The sequence below is a fragment of the Apis laboriosa genome, unplaced genomic scaffold (assembly GCF_014066325.1).
Source record: "Apis laboriosa isolate Shangri-la unplaced genomic scaffold, ASM1406632v1 scaffold11_cov152, whole genome shotgun sequence".
NCBI classification, from domain to species: domain Eukaryota; kingdom Metazoa; phylum Arthropoda; class Insecta; order Hymenoptera; family Apidae; genus Apis; species Apis laboriosa.
In genome coordinates this window covers 3679202-3700329 of record NW_025221020.1, presented here as the reverse complement: position 1 = coordinate 3700329, position 21128 = coordinate 3679202, and the positions used below count along the sequence as shown (strand labels likewise).

At 34.4% G+C, this 21128-nt stretch overlaps 4 protein-coding genes across 5 annotated transcripts in view; 3 read left to right on the top strand and 1 right to left on the bottom strand.

The window, feature by feature from the left end:
- Nucleotides 1-230: 230 nt before the first annotated feature.
- Nucleotides 231-5490, top strand: LOC122719543 (jmjC domain-containing histone demethylation protein 1-like). The gene is made up of 7 exons (XM_043945465.1): nt 231-531; nt 644-923; nt 1027-1714; nt 1787-2111; nt 2198-2495; nt 2573-2868; nt 2942-5490. Exons 1-7 carry the CDS (start codon nt 481-483, stop codon nt 3953-3955), a joined length of 2952 nt encoding a protein of 983 aa, XP_043801400.1. The 5' UTR covers nt 231-480; the 3' UTR covers nt 3956-5490.
- A 79-nt stretch (nt 5491-5569) lies between these two features.
- On the top strand, nt 5570-15360 carry LOC122719582 (trichoplein keratin filament-binding protein-like). The gene is made up of 3 exons (XM_043945525.1): nt 5570-5861; nt 12772-14160; nt 14691-15360. Coding segments are annotated over exons 1-3 (1647 nt in total). The 5' UTR covers nt 5570-5859; the 3' UTR covers nt 14947-15360.
- On the bottom strand, nt 6289-12563 carry LOC122719547 (glutamic acid-rich protein-like). 2 transcript variants are annotated; one of them, XM_043945477.1, is made up of 8 exons: nt 11620-12563; nt 9257-9503; nt 8698-8985; nt 7801-8120; nt 7483-7726; nt 6971-7268; nt 6620-6905; nt 6289-6547 (listed from the first exon to the last, which is right to left on the bottom strand). In XM_043945477.1, the coding sequence occupies exons 1-8, from the start codon at nt 11788-11790 to the stop codon at nt 6386-6388; spliced, it is 2016 nt and encodes a 671-aa protein (XP_043801412.1). In that variant the 5' UTR covers nt 11791-12563; the 3' UTR covers nt 6289-6385. The 2 variants fall into 2 exon arrangements, with proteins under 2 accessions (XP_043801412.1, XP_043801417.1); XM_043945482.1 differs by having other exon boundaries at nt 6971-7193; nt 11620-12552.
- Nucleotides 15361-15514: 154 nt separating the features above from the next.
- Nucleotides 15515-21128, top strand: part of LOC122718145 (N-acetylglucosaminyl-phosphatidylinositol de-N-acetylase) — a 70177-nt gene continuing 64563 nt past the window's right edge. Inside the window, exon 1 of the mRNA XM_043942921.1 lies at nt 15515-15907. Coding sequence (XP_043798856.1) covers nt 15884-15907 — 24 coding nt within the window. The 5' untranslated portion in view covers nt 15515-15883. The remainder of the gene's footprint in view (nt 15908-21128) is intronic.

Sequence of the window (21128 nt, the reverse complement as noted above, 5' to 3'; positions counted from 1 at the left end):
AAATACCTATACACTATATATAATACTACTAGAACTTATAATATAGGACACATCAATAATTCTTTGAAATGACGTAAAATCTCTAGATAATTGTTAATAACTTGTTTGACAAATATTTAAAAATTATAAAGTTATAATAATTTAATTATAAACTTACAAAGTATATCAATACATAATATATCATAAAAAAATTGTAATTATAAATTTTTTTAATTTATATGTAACACATTATTATATAAAATAATTTTAAGTTTCTCATGGCCTTTTATTGGTAGCATTGGCCGGCAACAAAATGGCGACCTCATTTTACTGGGAAAGTAAAATCAGAGAAAAGTTCGATGTTAATATCAGGCTATTGTGAGTGACATGTAAATAATAAACGAGATTTTGTTTATATAATACTGAAAAAACTAATTTAACCTTTAAAAGACAATATACATTGAATATTCGATGAGTTTTCGGTGATACGTTTCTGACAGCATGTCGACAATGGCCGATGACTCTACTTCTCTGCCAAAAAGGCGTCAATTGGTAAACAAACCAAACATAACTTTTTAATTTAATTTTTAAATTCAATAGTTTAATATGAAATTTATATATAATTTTGCCAAAAATTTCATATTTATCGTAAATTTTATTATAGCGGGAGAGAACTCGAAAATTATATACAGATGATTGGACTATAGGCGATGAAGAAATCGAGGGTCGTAGGACTTTTCAACTCGATGAAAAAATCGAGTGTGATAGGTATAATCTTAGCAATTTCACTGGATTATTTCGTGAAATGGCTGGTTCTGAACTAAATTTAGCATATTTGCAAAAACATGGTCTTAGCATACCATTACTCTTCAGAGATAAATCTGGATTGGGATTACGAGTTCCCAGTTCAAATTTTTCTGTCAATGATGTCAGGACTTGTGTTGGTATGTTTAATTTGTAATTGTGTATTATAATTATTATAACAACATATTTGTTTTCTTCAATATATGGGATATTGAAAAATATTCATTATCTATGATTTATTAGGTTCAAAAAGAATATTGGATGTAATGGATGTCAATACACAAAAAAATGAAGATATGACAATGAAAGAATGGCAAAAATATTATGAAGATTCTAATAAAGAACGATTGTTAAATGTAATTTCATTGGAATTTAGCCATACCAAATTAGAAAATTATGTACAATCACCTGAATTAGTACGACAAGTTGATTGGGTAGATGTTGTATGGCCAAGACATTTGAAAGAAGCACAAGTAGAATCTACAAATCTATTGGAAGATATGATGTATCCAAAAGTGCAAAAATATTGTCTCATGTCTGTAAAAGGTTGTTATACAGACTTTCATGTTGATTTTGGTGGAACTAGTGTTTGGTATCATATTTTAAGAGGTGGCAAAATATTTTGGCTTATCCCTCCTACTGAAAAGAATTTGAGCCTCTATCAAGAATGGGTATTGAGTGGTAAACAATCTGATGTATTCTTTGGAGATATGGTAGACAGATGTGGTAGAATAAGTTTAACAGCTGGTATGACTTTATTTATTCCAACTGGTTGGATTCATGCTGTGTACACTCCTCAAGATTCTTTAGTATTTGGTGGAAATTTTTTACACAGTTTTGGTATTGAAAAACAATTGAAAGTTGCACAAGTAGAAGAACATACAAAAGTTCCACAAAAATTCAGATATCCATTTTTCACAGAAATGTTATGGTATGATAAACTTTTTAATAATTCTAAAGAAATTTTTTTTATATCATATATATAGAGATTTCTTTATTACAGGTATGTTTTGGAGAGGTATGTTCATGTTCTTCTAGGCAGAAGTCACTTGGATATTTCTGAATCACAACGTCAACATTCAGTGCCACAGCATCATCAACATATACATCTAACACCATTTGAGTTGCATGGTTTAAAAGCAATAGTTATGTATTTACATTCATTACCTTCTACTAAGAAGAATGTGCCTGAGCTAATTCGTGATCCTGTTGCCTTAATTCATGATGTTCGATGTCTAGTAGAACAACATAGACATGATAATCCAGAAGCAGCTGTGACTGGGAATCCTGTTTTACCTCCTCCACCTGCTTTAACAATTGCTGAAAGGGTATATAAAATATTAAATTTTATCATATTAATTATCTATTTTTTGTTTAATATTTATACATATTTTATTTTATTGTTATATAACAGGAACGAATGAGGATAACTAAGAAGAGTTTTACAAAAATACAAAGACATCACTCCCAAGAAAAGTCTGAAAGAGCTTTCCCGCGACGGAGGCGTACTAGGTGTAAGAAATGTGAAGCATGTACAAGAACTGATTGTGGAGAATGCATATATTGTCAAGATATGGTAAAATTTGGTGGAAGTGGTCGTGCCAAACAAACATGTTTAATGAGACAGTGCTTGAGGCCTATGCTTCCAGTTACTGCAGCTTGTAAAGTCTGTCGATTAGATGGCTGGGGCCAACCACCTGCACCATTAATGGGTATTAGTTTATTTCAATGGATTTATTCATTATTAGTGAATAACTAGAAATATGTCATTTTTCTATTTTTGATATAGGAAAACCAACACCTACAGCTCCATCGAGTTTAGTTGAGTGCTCAATTTGTTTCGACATTGTACATCCTGAATGTATAGGATTGGACCCCCAAACTATAACCGTTAGCGATGATTTACCGAATAGTTGGGAGTGTCCCCAATGTTGTGAAAGCGGTCGGAATCTAGATTGTAGGCCACGTCAACCTAAGGCTCGTGCTCGAAAACTTTCAGTATCTAGTGCAGCTTCGTCAGCACCTACAACAGATTCTGAAAGGGCAACTACACCAAGTAAACGTTCAAGACCCGATCCCAGCGATGTAAGTCCCCAAATGGAATCTGAAACGGTCTAAGAATACGAATCATTCATGGTTTATATACAAAAAATTCCAGGCATGGAATGACAGAGAACCGGCTGAGGGTGAACAGCGAACAGCTTTGCGTACACAATTAGCTGTACAATTAACTGGTTCAAGTAGTAAGTCATTGAAGAGGCCCCACGTGGTGGTTAGGCCTGTTTCACTTCCGCCTGTTCAAAGACCAGGGCCCGATTTTAATGGACAATCTTTAGCATATGACAAGACAGCATTACTTGCTATTTTTAGATTTTTAAATGCAAAGGACCTGGCGAATTGTGCCTTGGTTTGCCGTACATGGGCCAGATATAGTATAGATCCTAGTTTGTGGAGAAAATTGGATATGTCTCATTCTCATCTAACAGCTTTACATTTAACTGGTATAATACGCCGCCAACCGGAAAATCTGTCTCTTGACTGGACAAATGTTACTAAAAGACAATTAGCTTGGCTATTAAGTAGATTACCACAACTCAGAACATTATCTCTACAAGGTTGTACGTGGACTGGAGTCTGTGCTTTAAGAACTTGCACTTGTCCACCACTTGTTACCTTAGATTTAAGTCATGTATCTGGACTAAATGATTCAAGTTTAAGAGAAGTTCTCAGTCCACCTACAGATTCGAGGCCTGGTCTAATTGATAAAACTTCAAGACTAAAACATCTTAAAAATTTGTCTTTGGCTGGATGTGATATAACTGATATAGCTTTGAGATATATAGTTCAACACTTACCCTATCTTGAGACATTAGATCTTTCTTCTTGCGGTAGAGTTACTGATGCTGGTGTAGCTCAATTAGCAACTCCACCAGCACAGGCAGTAACAAACTTGGCATCATTGAATTTGGCAAACTGTAGATTACTTACAGAAACAACATTAGATCATTTGGCAAGATGTAAAGTGCTTAAACGTTTAGATCTCAGACATACAACTCAAGTTTCAACTCAATCTGTAATTAAGTTTGCTGCAAAAAGTATCCATAATTTGCATGTAACTGATGTTAAGTTAGTAGAAGAAAAAAAGTTTAAAGTAGAAGTTAAAGTTACGTGAAAAAATATTTTTTTGTTTCATTTTGTTTTTGTATTTGTTACGAAGATTTTCGGCAAGTGCAATTCGGTTACCATATAAAATATGATAGACAATGCATATAATATCGGATTTCAATTAATAATTATATTATCATAAAGATCCATTAGCACTGTATCGCTTCTTCATAATATAAGAAAATGGACCTGACTAGTATAGGATTTCTATTTGATAACATTCAGTTTTACCAATGTCACTGTGCGGTCTGGGCAGAAAAAAACTGCTTGTATATGATTTGAAATGACCAAGAAATGTTTTACTTTTTGCTTTTTGTTATGGTAGACGCTGTCTTCCTTTATGCCTGGATAGCTCTGTGCATATTTCAGAAATATTTTAACGAATACAGGATATTAAATAAGTAATGCAGATTCTAAAATAAGAATATCTAAAACAAAGCTGCACTAGGTGAATCTAAGATATATCGAAGTATAGCAATGGTTAGCATCCCTAATATTAAAATTGTATAAAAACGAGATGTTAGGTTTCACTAACCTTGCAACCAAAAAAATCATTACTCGCTTAATATTCAGTATTCCATTAATTTGAAATGTAATACTTACATCGATATGGAAATTTTTACTGTTGCATTGCTAAAAAAAAGCAAACGTACAGTATTTATTTTGTAATTCTATATGGATGTAAAAATATAAATGCGGGTAAAAGAAATGAGTATTGACGTGTTTCGCGAAAGTCTCAGCAGATTATTATATCGACGATATTATTTGCCGATATATCAATACAAAAAAGAGTATATTTATTTGTATGTGTGTTTGGATAAATTTCCAACATAAAGATTATTAATTGACTTGAAAGTCGCAAAACTAAAACAGCCTATTGACCTTGTAAACTCATACCCTAATTATAAAATCAGAAACGCGCAATGAAATATATTCGATTATACTATTTCATAATATTAGATAGATAATTAACGTTATACTGAAAACATGTATATCATACAAATGTTTTAATTTTCGACCTAAAGTATGTTAAACGTAACGTCGAATGTTTTTATGTAAACGAATGTACATATGACTTTTTTTTTTATACAATTACTTTTCAGTTTTATTTTGTTATTGTACGTAATTTGATAATAATACCAAGCAATAAGAATTTATTATCTGCACCTTGAAACTAACGTTAGTATAATTCAAATATCTCACATTATTTGTATTATCTCTGTGAAAATGTATCTTAGAGAACATGATCTGCTCGTATTAAAATTCAGCATATTTTTCCAACTGTCAGTGTAATCAGTTTCGTTACACTCGCTATTAAATTGTTTATGGCGAAAACATTTTTATAATTAATACAAGGTATTAAAAACATTTAAGATACAATTAATGTTCAAAAACTATGACGCTACTGTATAGAATATGTAATTCACAGGAAACGATAGTGATATTCTGATTTTCAAATATAATTTTAAATTTTAAAAATACCGCTATTATATTCGCTCATTTATTTTCGAAATATTTTCGAAATATTTCGGTTCCTTTTTTCATTGTATTATCAATAATATCGATACAGCAAAAAAAAAGAAAATTATTCAATAAACATGTAATTACAAAACAAAGATTTTATTATTTGTTAACAACGATAAAAATATACTCATAATATAATATACTATATGCAAATAAAATGTTTGCGACGCCAATGTAAGAAGCATTACTAGGGACTTTATGATACGTCATATGTGCGTTTCTTTTCAAACTACTTTAACGGGTAGTTGTAGTATTTTTAAAAACGTAATAAACATAGTTACTTATGTTATTGTGTATTCTATAATAATAAAATAAGATATCGTCGTTGAAAAATAAAGCTTGTACATTCTGGAAAAATCTGTTCGTCGATTAATTTCAATTGCAAGCATGTGAGTGTTATGTTAATAGTTTTAGTTTATATAATAACCTATTAGAAATTTTATCATTAAGTAATAATTGTCTTTATTAAAAAATATTTAACAATATATTTAGCAAAAAAGCAATATTGATAATCTTATACAAAATTTTTCACTTTTGCAAAAAATATTAGATAAATATATGAAGCTTGTGTAGAAAATTTATGTTCTGTCTTTTGTTTTAATCGATAAATATGTTTTGATGTTTCCGTTTTAGTTCGTTACTCATGTAAAATATTTACCATAGATACTAAAAGAAACAAATTAGCGTGTTTACTAGTCGATACTATAAAACAATAACTATGTATCTTGCAGTTGATTGAATAAAAATTCTGTTTAAGTGTAAGATTTTCTACAAAAAGCGTTTAGGTAAGTGTGCGTGTATATAGTTTACGTCTGGTTTTTCAGACATAAAATTTTCTATATTTTCATATGTAATACTTATATGTGTATGTATACAATTATTCATAATAATTCTTAGATCTCTTTACATGAACTTAACCTAATTCTGCTAACACGGAGTCAAGATCTTCTTGAAGAGTAAGACTTTCTTCTCGTTGTTTTGCTAAATCATCTTTTAATCTATCAACTTGAGCTTTAAGTAGATAGTTACCCTTCCTTAATGCTGCTAAACGTCCTTCATGCCTTTTAGATTGTTTCTGTCAAAACATATATAAAATAAAGACAACTTCATTTATCTAATTTTTTATATATGATATGTGAATATTTACCTGTAAAATATTTCTTTGACCTTCCAAAGATTGATCTTCATCTTCTGTTTCAGTTTCTTCGTCTTCAGATTCTTCAGATTCTGATTCTTCAGAATCTGTTTCTTCTTCTTCTTCTTCTTCATCATCTTTTTCATCATCTTCGCTTTCTGACATTAACTTTGCCATTTTGTCCACTTCTTTTTGAAGCTGTTTAAACTTCTTTTTTTCTTCTTTTAATAACTTTTGTTGCTGCTTAATTTGATCTTTTAATGCATGTCTTTCCTTTCTAGCATTAATTGCTTTATCTCTATTAATCAAAGTATTATTAATTTTCATTATATATAATATTATATTTTATAAATTATTACTTACTTGAAATTTCTTATCTTTGTTGTCAAAAGTTTAATTTCTCTTTGTAACCGTTTCTCTGATGCTTTTGGATCTTTATCATCTTCTTCTGAGCTTTCTTCTTCTTCTTCTTCTTGTTCTTGTTCTTCTTCTTCATCACTTTCACTTGGCTCTTTTTTATCTATATTTTTTTGAGAAGCAATTTTTGCTACATCTTTTGCACTTGGACATCCAGCCAGTGCCATTCCTGAAACATTGTACCAAGCTGCTTCGTCGCCATCATCTGCTAGTTCAATTATTGGCTCAGGCTCAAGCTCTTGCTCTAATTCGCAAAGCATTTAATAAAGAAGCAAAATTAGTATAAGCATAAGCAATTCAATACTATTAATGAAGGACTAAAAACACATTAAATCAGAAATCCTTCATTAAAGTTTTTGTTATTTGCATTGTTAGATTGATTAAAATTTTTCATATTTTTGCATATATGACATATGCAAATAATTTTTGAATAGCTGCATATTTTAATCTGTTCATACCAGCTTTCATTCGTTTTTCTAAAGCAGCATACATCCTTTTCATTTCTTCCAATTCATTTTTGAGTTTATCTCTTTCTTCTGACACATTGATATATTCTCTCTCGAATTTCTCGGCATCCTTTCTAGCTTGTTGAGTTTCTTTTTTTAATGATTCTGTAATTTTCTCGTCATACTTCCTTTGTTCTTGCACACTTTTTTGGGATTTTTCATGCTCGAATTCAGCTTCGAGATTTAAAATTCTTGCCTGCAAAAATCATTTGAGAAAATCAATAATAATTGTTATTTTTATTAATCTTAACAATGTTTCGAGCAACATACTTGTAATCGTTTGTTTTCTCTTTCCAAAGCTTCCTTATTTCTAAGTTCAATAGCAAGCATTTGTTTAGTACTTTGTAAATCATCTCTTACTGCATCAATATCATCCATGTCATCAGAAATAGAGTCATCCGTGGGTTCTTCAGCCTTTTGCATTTGTTCCTCTATTGTCAATTGTCTTCGGAATTTTCTCAGACCTTCTAGTATCGGTTTCGATCGATCATTAGTTTGCACTTTCTTTAATTTTACACCTTCCTGAATTTGTTTCAGCAATTGGTTATGCATGTTCGATTTTTCAGATTCGAACACAAAATGTGCCTTCCCTAGTTAGAAATATTCAATCAATATAACTGATTATACATCACATTATAAATCATTTACAATATAATACAAGTCGGAGACAATTTTCAAACAAATCTTCATGATTCGTTTTGATCATTTAATCTTCGAAGTCAAGTATTCAAAGTAACAAATTCTAAAGTTCATTTACAGGAATACAGGAATAGGAAAATAAAAGAGGATGTCGATACCACTAAACACGAAAACAACAGTTAATTCAACGATAATAATATTATTTAACTACAAACAAGGAAGGTTCCCTCGTAGGAAACTGGGGGATCAGAACAATAATGATTATGTGTACTACAAACAGGTCATATCACAGTTCAGAAACAAAAGGTGATCGAATCAAAGCTCATTAACAATTTAATTAATTACACTCGTTGGCCCTCCCCCCCCCCCTTTGGATCGACATTCACAAGGGTAGAAAGGTTGAAGGGGACGTAACAAAACAAAAGGTTTTCTAATAGCGACTAATCGACCAATACGATGAAATCGGTTCCTCCTAAGAGTATTGCCCAAGGGAAATCTGAGTAGGATCGAAGTTCGATCGACGATCACCTGCTGGATCAGCTGTAACCTTGTTCACCCTTTCGATCAAGGGCGCACTCCTATCGTTGCACTTCACATGCTTCAAGGTCTTTCCGCTTTCAACTTCTTTCATCATACTCGCCCAATCTGGACGTTTTCGTGGTCTCTGTTTCAGCATTTCGAGCTTTTCTTCTTGGCTCTTGTTTAGTGGCGGAAGATCCTTCAGGATTGTTCTACTCGGAGGTGGTGGTGGAGGTCTTGGAGGTGGTGGTGGCGGAATCGCTGCTCTCGATGAGCTTTTCGATAATGTCGGCGCTCCTATTTATAAGAAAACTTTATTTTTATCGTGGTCAAGTGGTATCATGAATATTTGTGTTTCTTTTATGTTTTTATTAGAGGATAATTTACCATAAGTAGAGGTAAGTAATTTGAAATATTTATCAAGTAATTATTATTCTGATAAGATTAAAAGTATCAATTAGATTCGAGTAAGAGAAATTTAATAATTTTATAATATTTATACGTATTACATTCAACATTTTTATCTTTTTAGGATTTGTTTGGGAAGGTTTTGCGGAGAGATTGTTACCTGTGGTGTTCTCACTCTTGGAGAGTGGTATTGTATCACCTCGAGATCGAGACCTCTCGATTCGAACCTGTCGTTCGAGCTGTGGCCTCGAATTTGGCTCTTGTCGTCCATTCTCGCGGAGCTTCGCCGGTATCGGTTGACTGTTCGTATTCTTTTCGCTTTTAGGCTGTGACGGGATTATTGTGATCTTGCTCTGTTTACGCGGCTGTGCATCTGTCGAGGATTTCGCTTCTGGTTTCGCTACACTCTGTAAATTGAATCACAAACAATCTTATTTTAACTTCTTTGCATTTTTCATACATCTATTTTATCAATGTTATTTTTTTTATTATTTTTTTCTATTTTTGAAACCATCTTTTATCGTTTTATATTTTCGTAATATTTTTTTTCTGTTTTTTTTATATTTAAAAATTATAAAAATAATTTCGATCTATTTCAGGTGATATTTCTACGTTCATCGTATTAATATCATTTTCTTGCCAGTTGTTCGCTCATGTATATTCAACTATAATCACTTCATTGTTTACGATCAACGAACACTTACATCTACAATTTTCATATCTTAGATCAGGCTGTTATAATCGTAAAACTTAATTACAATGCGTGTTAAAGAAATAATATTTTTTTGAATAGTATTGTGAAAGATAGTTGTGCGAATTGAAAAGTGAATAACAGAAAAAAAAGACTGTACACCCCCACTTAGTATCCTTCGATCCTAAAGAAAGAAAGTCTCGAGAATTCTCTTGGCAAGTATCAATGTTCATGCGATCATCTTTAAATAATCTAAATCGCATTTCCTTTGCGATCGTTTTAAAATTATAAACTTTGATTTGTTATTTTTACGATATTGTGTTCCTTTTTCTCTTCTCTAAAAAAAAAAAAAAAATATCATTTATTCGTTAATTTATTGCTTTAGGAGAAAAGTTACGGTGTGGAAAATTTATAATATGGTTATCGATACATTCAGATTCTTTTAATTAGAATTTGCAAATCCAGCATAACTTATCATTTGCGCGAAAGCGTATGTATAAACTCGTTAAGAAACTGGCGGAAGACGCAACTGGCAAGACATTTGAAATAGAAACTCGTGTTCTTTAAATAATCGTGACCCAGAGGCTTATATGCGAGAACCTGAGAGGCTAACCTTCTGTCTGATCTCTCCCGTATCGAGAAAGTGATATTAATCTAATCTTTTGTTGCAACATATACAAATAATTCGATAGTTTTAATCAATATTTCTTCTTACGATCAAATTTCATAATTTACGGCCAATTCGTTAAAATCAAATCATTATTTGTTCATTGTTAAAAAAAAAATTAAACAATATTACCAGAGAGAGGCAAAAGCATGCTCCCCATATTAACTTAATTCGAGATTCGAAAAAAGTTTAACGCATGATTTGCAGGGGAATGAATAAAGTGATATTTTTGGAAATTTTCTGGATTTCGTATTTGTTGGAAAACTTTCAACTATAAATTCTACTTTAAATTATTGATTCGAAAATGGAATCACGGATCTCTCATAAATTGCATTCAAATCAATCGATGATCTAACTGAGCGCGACAGTTGTAAACAATATCGTGACGTGAATGTTCATGACGTTCCCACGTGTCTTCGGAACTTCGAAGTTTTCGCATTTTTGTCGAATCGAGGAATCCATTCGCGTTCACCATTTTCGCGTGGCTCGTTGCCAAAATATCGAAAGTATGCGTTTTCGTATCGTATTGTCGTATGACGACAAAAAAAACGCAAATAAACAAAACAATGACAAGAATGAGTCGAATAAGTGACGTAGATGATTTATATAAGTAGAATCAAAGGGTGAATGATAAAAATTTTCGTAAATTAAAACGTTAAAACATCTTCTCGAATCGAAATTTCGTATTTTTAATAATAATAATCGCTCGATTAAATATAATTCGAACGCAACGCATTTGCAATCTTCTACTGTCGAAATGTTTATAACGCAAGAACTTGTTACATGACACCCACGCGAGTTATTAATAGTGAAGTCTCTGGTGACTTTGAAACCTAATATCTGAATGGAAAAAGACTGCACAAGCATCCTTCGATGTTTCTAGTAGAACAAGTACGCATCGGATCGGACAATGAGTTAGTATCTCTAAAGATTGAGAATAGGAATGAAAGTAAATTTATATGGAACGAAAGTAAACAAGTAGCGAAAATATAGAACATATTACATACAAAATAAATTCAAATTTTGTTGTTTCAGCAAGCAATTGTTATCGCATCATCCCTTCAAAATATCCCCAAATATGATTAAAAAATTTTCATCACTTTTGAGAATGTATTGAACACGAGCATGATATCAAATAGGAGGAGAAAAAAAATAAAAAACTCACTTTGAGAGTAACTTGGGTAAATGGAGGCGGTTCTTCAACTTTTGGTTTCGAATCTCTTCTCGAATTGAGGGCCCAGGGTGCACTAGGCATAGGTAAAGGCGAGGGACCATCCTTGACCCAGGGTGGTCGGAAGGTGGTCCTTTGCGGTGGTTGACCACCGGCACCAGGCATTCTTCTTTACTCTTCTCACACAACTCTCTTCTCTTGTTAATTTCGACTTTCGTATCGATATCCACCTGCCGTGGGTGAACGTGGACACAAGAGGCACAAGGTGTTGCGTACAAAAAAAAAAAAAAAGGACCACGAGAGCCGTGCGAAACGACGAGGATCCTCTCGAGGACGTGTACGATGCGCCACTGACGGACTCCTGGACGCAGAAATGAAAAAGGTGGGGATCGGTTTTACGTGGGAGAGAGCCACGACCCACTTCTCTCGAGATGTTTCACGCACACGGGAAATCTTCCGGATTGTCCACGCGGTTCCGTTGGATCAAAGGAGGAGAGCTGTGACGAGTCGGGATCCCCTTTTTCGATCCGCGAACGATCGATCGTGGAGAACTCGTGGAGAGGAGAGTATTATCGAAGAGCGAAGTGATTGAGAATTTTTGGGAGTCTGGGAAAGATTGAGACCTGGACCACACATCAGGGCCACACGACTGCACCTCCCTAACCGCGTGATATTTTCGTCGGCGTGACGTCATAGAAAGACGAAAGCTCGAAATAGAAGACGGTCCTCTTCTTCTAGGATGCTTTCGGTGACTCTCTCTTGATTGAAACGCCTCTTCTCTGATGATCCTACGACGTATCCCACGTCTGTTTACGATGCACTTGTGCGCCGATCGGATCGGTGCGCACGAAGGTCGGATCAATCGTCACGCGAGAAAGAAGTTGACGAATAAAAACTGGTCGAATCTCTACGATCTATTAACGATTGATCATGGATCGGTGATATAATAGCGACGTGATATATGCATAAATTGTTTCTAGAGAATATTGTATCAATAATAAAAATATGATTTTCCGATTAAATAATAATGAATAAAGTTTCGTTGTCGTAGTCAATGTATTTATTTAAAATTTATTTGAATTCTTCTCATTTCTATCAGATTCAAAATATAATCAAGAGATCATCAACGAAGCTTGTCATTTAAAGGGTGGGACGATATCGAGAGAGGCAGTACCAGTTAGCGGCGCAGAAACACAATCGGCAGTGTCTCAAGTACGATTATTATCAGCAAATTGCCAAATACTTCGAGCGCGAGTGTCGAATCGCCAAGCACTATGATTCGTGGAATTACAGGACTTTAGATCGCGAAAGCGAACTCGAGAAGACTAAGAAAGCGGAAAGGCTAGAGGCCAGGAGGAATAAATTAAGAAATCTTTTGAAAGAGGAAGATGAAACGTATAGAAGGGAGTTGGAGGAACGAAAAAAAATAAAAAGTCGGCCGGAAGAGATTTCTTTAGAGGTATTAAGACGAAAATTGAGAGAAAAAAGGGCGGAACAGAGCTTATATTTGCCTAGAACTTGTCGAAGATATCAATCGTATTTTGTCTGTCCCACAGAAACTAATGCGCCAGGTTGGAATACGCTTAGAGACACCAATCTTCAATATTCTCGTGCCTGTAGAGAGTCGACAAACCTTATTCGACAAAATTCTTATAATAGAAATACGAAAATGAGCGAAAGTAGTAGTAAAACTTCCCAGGAACAAGAAAATATAGACACGCGGCAAGAAGAAAAAAGTCTTCTATCGTCGCAGAGCTTTGAAAGTGAGAGGCCTAAATCGAGATATTCAGCTCGTTATGCTCGCAGAAGTTTGGAGAATACCAATGTGAGAAACGACGATTTTGTGGATTCGCCAAACAGAGCAGCAAGTACGTCGTCTTTTACTTACGGCTCTACTGCCTCTACTGAAAAGTTGGTGAACGAGAAAATTCTTCTTCGTGGGGACGATAAAGAGAACAGGACAGAAGATACGAAATCAAACGGTTCTCAAAATGGGAGAATAACCGAAAGATCTTCCTCGAGCGATGGTAATCCAAAGAATCTTGCTCAACAAGAATTTATTCCTCCTCAAAAAAATGATGAAAATGATTCCTTAAAACAATCGGATCGTTTAAGCGATAACGCGTATGATACACGTAGATCGGAACACAACGAGAAAGAATATCAAGACACAAAAAAGAACGACACTCGACAGTTCGAAATTGAGAAAAGTTTGCCTTGGCTGCGAATGGATCCTAGCGATAAGAATCTCTCAAAAGAGATGTTTTTATACTTGACTCACAAGGAATTGAAATGCAAGATCGAGGATCTTGCCAGAAGAGAAATGCACGCGTGCAACAAACAATGTTGGGACGAGGCTTTACGGCTAAGAGATATGAGAAATAAATTGGAATTAATTCGCGAAAAGAGATTGTACAATATGGAAAATCTCGAATTGGACGAAGAAGCGAGAAAGATAGGATTGGTTAATATCGATAAAAGAGAAGCGGAACTTATTGAAAGAGAGAAGATTTGTATGGATTCGATGATGTATAGGTGAGTTTTAAACAACTTATAAATTGCAAGTTAAAAATATCACGTTTATAGCCACGAATATATCTATATGAATATATTGAATCGATTTGTCAAGTTTAATTTAATATTCATGACTGGTCGGATTCGTTGCAATACCGGTATGCGACCGTGAGCGATGTTAAGGGTCTAGGACGACGAACAGCACCTCCTGGTTCTCGAATTAGTCGAGATCCGTCGATGTTGCAACCGAAAGTCATGAGTCATTCACGTCTCTCTCGGTACATCTTACTCGCATCGAGTGTTTCGTAAATACACGCCAAGATGTTCGTCATCCTGCACGCCCTACATTCGTTCCTCTATAGATCGCAAATAGGAATTTCTGAGAATGCGAATTGTATAGGTGACAAAAAGAAAAAAAATTAGAAATTTCTTTACGTTAAGTATCCTTATAAGCAATCCTTATAAGCAATCTTGAATTTTAATAATCTTTATAAAAATATTTTCAATATAATATAATTTTTTATTGATTCTTTTCTTTTTATTGTTTTTAGCGAAGAAGCAAAAGCTTTATGGAAAAAATGGGTACACGAAGATGAAAGATTCGTAATTAAGGATGCTCGCCAAGAAAGGGAAAAATTGATGAATAATTTGGAGAAAGAATGGCAGAATCTCGCGATTCGTGAGAAAGAAAGAATCTCAAGATCATACCAGAATGTAATGAATGAATCTGCTCTGCAAGAAGAGCACAAATTGGCTGCGGCTATTAACGCGGCAAGAATAAAACCCCTTTCAAATTCCTTAAAATAAGTCTAAATAGAATTTCAAAAATTCGCGTGCTTGATTTTATTATATCAAGCTTAATAATTGTTTGCATTTCAATGTTTTTAGAATACAATTTTTTGCAAATAATAATGTTGCAACTGTTGGATGCATTTCAAAAAAATTTAGAGAAATGTTTAGATCTTAGTAAAATATAATTTAAAAAAAGAAATAAAATAAATAAAAGAAAGAAATATATCTAACAGTTAGTAGTTGTTAACCGTTATGAAAGACTGATTATATTCTAATTAAATTGGTATTTAAAAAATGTTACCGAAATTGTTTCAGATTAATTACTGTATTTTTCATTATTTTAATTGCTTGTTTGTATAATTACTGAATTCGTACTCCAATTTTATAATTCTAGTCGTTTTCTAATAACAATCACGATATCGATTGTTATTATCACGATCACGATTGTTATTATCTATTATTATATTAATTTTTCTATTCACCATTAATTGCAATTTATTTAATTGTATCACAACTGTTTATAATATTTCATCAATGAGATTACTATATTTTATATTATTAACTTGGAAATAAAGTGATCGCATTGAATATTCTTTTTTGTGGATATATTTTAAAGTTGAAAAAAACTTTTATTATTTTATTTTTATTACTTATGCGTATAATAATGTAAAATAATTTCAAATTTACCGCGAAAGATTATACGCCGATAAAATTTGAAGTCGTTTCCTGTCTATTACGCAAGATGGCGCGGCAAGGTTAACAGTTGATCTGCGCAGATTGCGCGCAAAACTTGTGCTTATTCGTAGAAAATCATGTTTATTCATAATTATTAGTGTTGTCAGGTTGTGTACAAGTAATAATTAGTGTATTAATTATCGGAAATACGAAAAGATTAACTGACTACTTAAATACATCCATTTAATATTCATTTTTATACTTTACATAAGTATTTATGACAACTTCTTCAGTTTTTCAAGTAAGTGCCTATATTTTTTTTTATTTTATCATACGATTTCATATATATCATATAATAAGATTTCTGCATATCATATAATTCATTATTATTGCTGTTGTTAAAATGTTTAATTATATGATATAGTATTATATTTTTTGAATAAACATTATTATGTATTGAATATATAAGTACATATAAATGCGTATAATGTAATATTTTATTTTATTGTATATCAACAATATCTAACCTTAAAACAAATATATACATATTATAAATATCATATTATCTATACTAAAGTACGAAAGTTACGAGATGTAGCACGTGTCTCGAGAATAGTATATATGTATCAACAAAGTTCATAATACTGGGAATTTTTTTTTTTTTTTTTGATATATACTTTCAATTACGAGTCGTTTATACGAGTGACAAACAAATAGAGAATAACATTAGCACTTTATTATTGTTTCTATTCGAATCTGTTAATTAAGAGAACACTTATTTTTCGTTTCGACGAGAGTTCTGGGAAAGAATTTCCAAGGAATTTGCAGTAGCATAAAGTAGGTGGTCGCCATTTATTCTCGAGCATACCCCATGACAACGACCAAATTAGTCGACCGATCCGTCAAAAAGAGCATTTCCGTGGTAGGCGTGCATTATATCCGCCGTGGACAGAACACATGGCACTTCACGCGCAGACACGCCTGCGCATTCACCTTCGGAATATATACATAACGGGAAATGTGTTTACATATAGTACAGTACTATTTAAATGTTATCACGTTAACGCTTCATTTTTTAAATTATTCCAAAATTATTCCAAAAAAAAAAAAAAAAAAAAAAAATACAGTTCAAATTATTAAAGTAAACGTTTAGTGCGATTATATTTTTCAAGTTTAGAGTTATGTTTGATATTTTTTCCTTAAAAGCTTTAACTAGATTATCATAAATATTAACTAGATTTATCATAAATATTTAAAAAACATTTACATTTACATTTTTTTTTTAAGTTATCCATTCATCCATGTATATAAACAATTATTAGGAAGGATAGAATTAGGAAGTATTAGAAAGGATTTTTATTATTTTTAGTCAAAATAAGATACACGTTCGTAATATGATTTTGAATCACAGTTTCATTATGAATAGAATATAAAATGGCATCAGATATTTATACATAAATTTAAAACTATAGGTCAAAGAAATCCAGTTATTATTCGCTTTCCAATATCTTTCTACCGAATTACACTCGAACAAAAACTCGGCAAATACAAATTCGAAAAAGAATATATCTCTCAGAGTGATAAATCCTGACTCGATCCACAGGCAAAATGGATCAAGTTCAACAAACTACCCATCATATGTTCCCATGTATCCTTAACGACCGTACAAGATGCATCCGCGTTGTATTTTTCAGCAGGCCATCGATCTCGAATTTTCGTGTTAACATTTAAATCACACCCACACTGTACATCCGGACCAAGCTAAGTCCAAACCAAAGAATAAGAGAGAAAGAAAGAAATATATATATATATATATATTTGTAATACGTGTATCGTGTGCGCAATGGCCCGTGAAAGCTGACTGTCTGCTCGGCACCCAAGAGAAGAGGGATGCAGCCATGCCAGCTATGTTAATTAAACGCGTTTCTAGCCCCCGCATAGGAAATCAGAGAAAAAAGGAGATGAGACGAGCGATGCTCGAGGAGATGGGGCAACGTGAAAGAGGGTGCCGGCTAATAACACGTCCCGTACGACGAACGCACGCCACACGCCCGTCTTCTTCTTCTTCCTTCTCCTCCTTCTCCTGTCTTTCTATCCTCATTCTCATCCTCCACCTTCTTCTTTCTCCACCTCTTTCTCCGCGTGCTTTTTCTTTTCTCGTTCTCCTTCCAGTATTCTTTTTTTGTCTTCGTCCCTCACTTGTCTTCTTGATGCTCGAATGTCGTAAGTCCGACCACCAGTCCGACAATTATCTTCCTTGATATTTTCGAAGATATAAAAAAAATTGCAAAGGACAAGATGAAGTTATGTAACGGTATTCTTTATCCAGTAATTCAGTAATTCATTTCTGAAGAAAAAGAATTTTGCATTTATTTTTCAAAAATTAAGCTTCGGATAACGAAGAGTCTCGACGCACGTCGAATTTCTCTTCCAAGTTTCAAACTTTTATATTCGCGTTAACTTTTGGGAACGCCTCCGTAGTAAACAGTGATTTCCTTTACAATGATAATCTCTCAACAAGTTTCAATTATACTGTGAATCTCATTATGCTCTTAATCGCTTAAAAAAAAAAAAAAAAAATAGGGCATCGATAAGAGGCTGTCCCAACAACGATTAGCTGAAATCGCGATAAGATTATTGGTTACCACGGTTACACGGAAATTACGCTCGTCACGGTTTGACGCGTGCACGTGGAAAAAAAAAAAAAAGAAAGGAAAAAAAGAATAGAATGAAAGCAGCGTCGACTAGACGAAAGGAGGGAAAAAAAAAAAAAAAAAAAAAAGAAAAAAAAAGAAATATATAGTTACTTTAAAGGGACAGCTAAAGTTGCTCCAGCGACAAATTAGTCGGCCAATAACGGGTGTGAGGGGTTGGTCGGTTTCACGGAAACGCATACACGGACCACGTGGCTCCCTATACATAGGGAAGCAATGAAGACGGCATATGTCTGACAAGCGTTTAATCATCGGGGAAAATTTTCTGTCGTCGACAGATTAGCCTTTAGCGGAAACTACTTTTCGTTTCGGCTCGACTTCTAACGCTTCGATCGTTCGCCCGTGTTTCGCACCCTTGTTTCCCTTCCGCGATCGAACCATCGCTCCTTTACGATCGGATTCCCCGATCGCAATTCCCCGATGTTTCCTTGTCCTTTTTAGAAGTTCCGCTAACTTTAATGTTTCCGAGAAGCGTCGGGTGAATGGGAACACCGTTCGCGTGCAATTAAGTATCGATTCGCGGCCGCGGAGAAAAAAGCCGGAGGAACGGGTGGTGGAGGGGAAGGGGGAGATTAAGGGAGCAAATTGTGGTATAATCGTCCGGAGCAGTTCGAGTAAAAATTTCGATCGCAATTTCGGCCACTTTAAACTCAATTTGCACGCGTCCCGGGTAAGCGAGGACGAGTCGAAGAACTCGCGGAAGAGTGTAACGAAACGCGTATAAAGTTGTTCGAGCATGCACGTCGATGATGCGTTAATTCTTTTTTTCTTTTTTCTTCTTTTCTTTTTTTTTTTCCCCCTGCCCCTCTCCCTTCCTTCTTCTCTCACCTTTTTCTCCCTTTCTCGCTACCCCCACGCCTCTGTCCCTCTCTCCCTGGCGGGTACGTACGTACGCACAGGGACGGGGGGGAAAATTGATTCGATTATTCGCGACGAAACGAAGTGAACACCGGTGGTATTATGTAAATTTTTGTTCATTCGATGTTTCTGCCCGGAAAGTTCATTATACGCTCTATGAAACTTGGCCGAAATGCGAACAATAAATCGCGATTATTGGCCAGCGGTATTAAATAACCGTTAAATAAAATAATATATTATACGCGGCCTGTTTACGCGGTTCCTAGTTACTCGGTGGATTTTAATCGCGTTATCGATCCGATAATTGAATACGATAAACGAGTCCGATGAAATCGATAGAAAATGACACGGGGTCAGTCAGGATGGTGGATCGTGCCTTTGAACGCGATATCCTCGCGATATCCTCGTTCGTTATTCGACGGAATCTCTCTCTGGGCGATCGCGAACGCAGGAGCGACGCAGTTTTCTTCGATCCGAAGACGAAACAGAAGAAGGCGTAGTACGGTTTCTTCTTTTCTTTTTCTTTTTTTTTTTTTTTTTTTTTTCTACGACAACGTAACAACGAAGCAGTTTTGCTGAAAAGTTGCCAAGACCGAAGCTGGATGATAAATCTTCGTAGGAAAAGTTTGCACGCGCGTCGAGTTCCGTAAAATCTATTCCCTTCGTTATCGTAAAGTTTCGCGTCGGCCTTGAACGTTGATCGCGATCCTTTTGACCCCGAAAAACGACCGTAACGATAATCTTACGTTTACGAGAATGGAAAACCGTATGCTACAAATAGCTCGAAACACATCGAGATACGAATAATACAATCTCGAACTCGAATAACCGAATGGTGTAAAATATCGAACGTAAAAACCTGTGCTCTTCCCTCGAGCGAGGTTTTCAACATAAAATGAACGTTCGTTGCTTTGAAACGCTTCAAACAAGTTAACATTTCGGTGTTTTAATCTCCGTTTCGGTGGCGATACTTTGGCAGAGCAGCGGAAAAGAGAAAAAAGACAAACTCTTTCTGTCTGTTTCGCCCAAAAAGATTTTCTCACGGTGCTCATACCGTGATAATTAAACCGTGTCTTTGAGGACACTGGAATGGAATGGAACGGAATGGAAATCCATGCAACGTGATTTTCGCGAAACAGTTTGCGCTCGGATGGATCCGGTCGATACTCCTTTTTAAACCGACCATTTTTTTTTTTTCCGTTATTATTATTAGAAAGATTGGCTGTTGGTGTTCGTAGCCTCGAAATTATTTTCCGAGCTAACGAGTTCGAGGACGATTTCGAGTACTCGGTGGTCGCGCTCCCACGCAACAGAAAGATTTTCCAATCGGTTTCGACGAATAACGGACAGGAAACAAAAGCTCAATTTTTCCTGCGTATTCGCAAAGATTATAATTACACTTGGAGGATATAAAGGACAATTAATCGTAGGGATTATGATTAATCGCCGCATCGATAATGATTCATTGTCATCTCATCTAACGATACTTCACGGATAATATCTTTCTCAAAGCGGAAAGCTATAATTACATGGATGAACGCGGGACAGTGACCCGCACGATTTCGAGACTCTTTTCAATTTTCGGATAAAGAAGCCTGTCGTCCACGCGACCCGAATTATCCGAAACGGACGAAACAAGTTAACAAGTTGATTTTTTGAAATAACACAAATTAGAAAAATATTCGCTATATTATATTTCCAATTGGGAAATTGAAATTCCCAAAGAGGGAGAACAGAAGAATTTTAGAGTCTCGTGTCGTAAAGAAATATCGCGCTCTGAATTTTTAAAAAAAACATTCGTATCAAGTTCAAAATTCTCTTCTAAAACTGGGCACCACGAGTATAAAAACACCGAGAGGAAATGTCCCGATCGTTACGTATAAACTTTAACACGAAGCTACCTTCCAGGATGTACCTCGTACGCAATCAGAGTTGGTACGTGCAGAAACG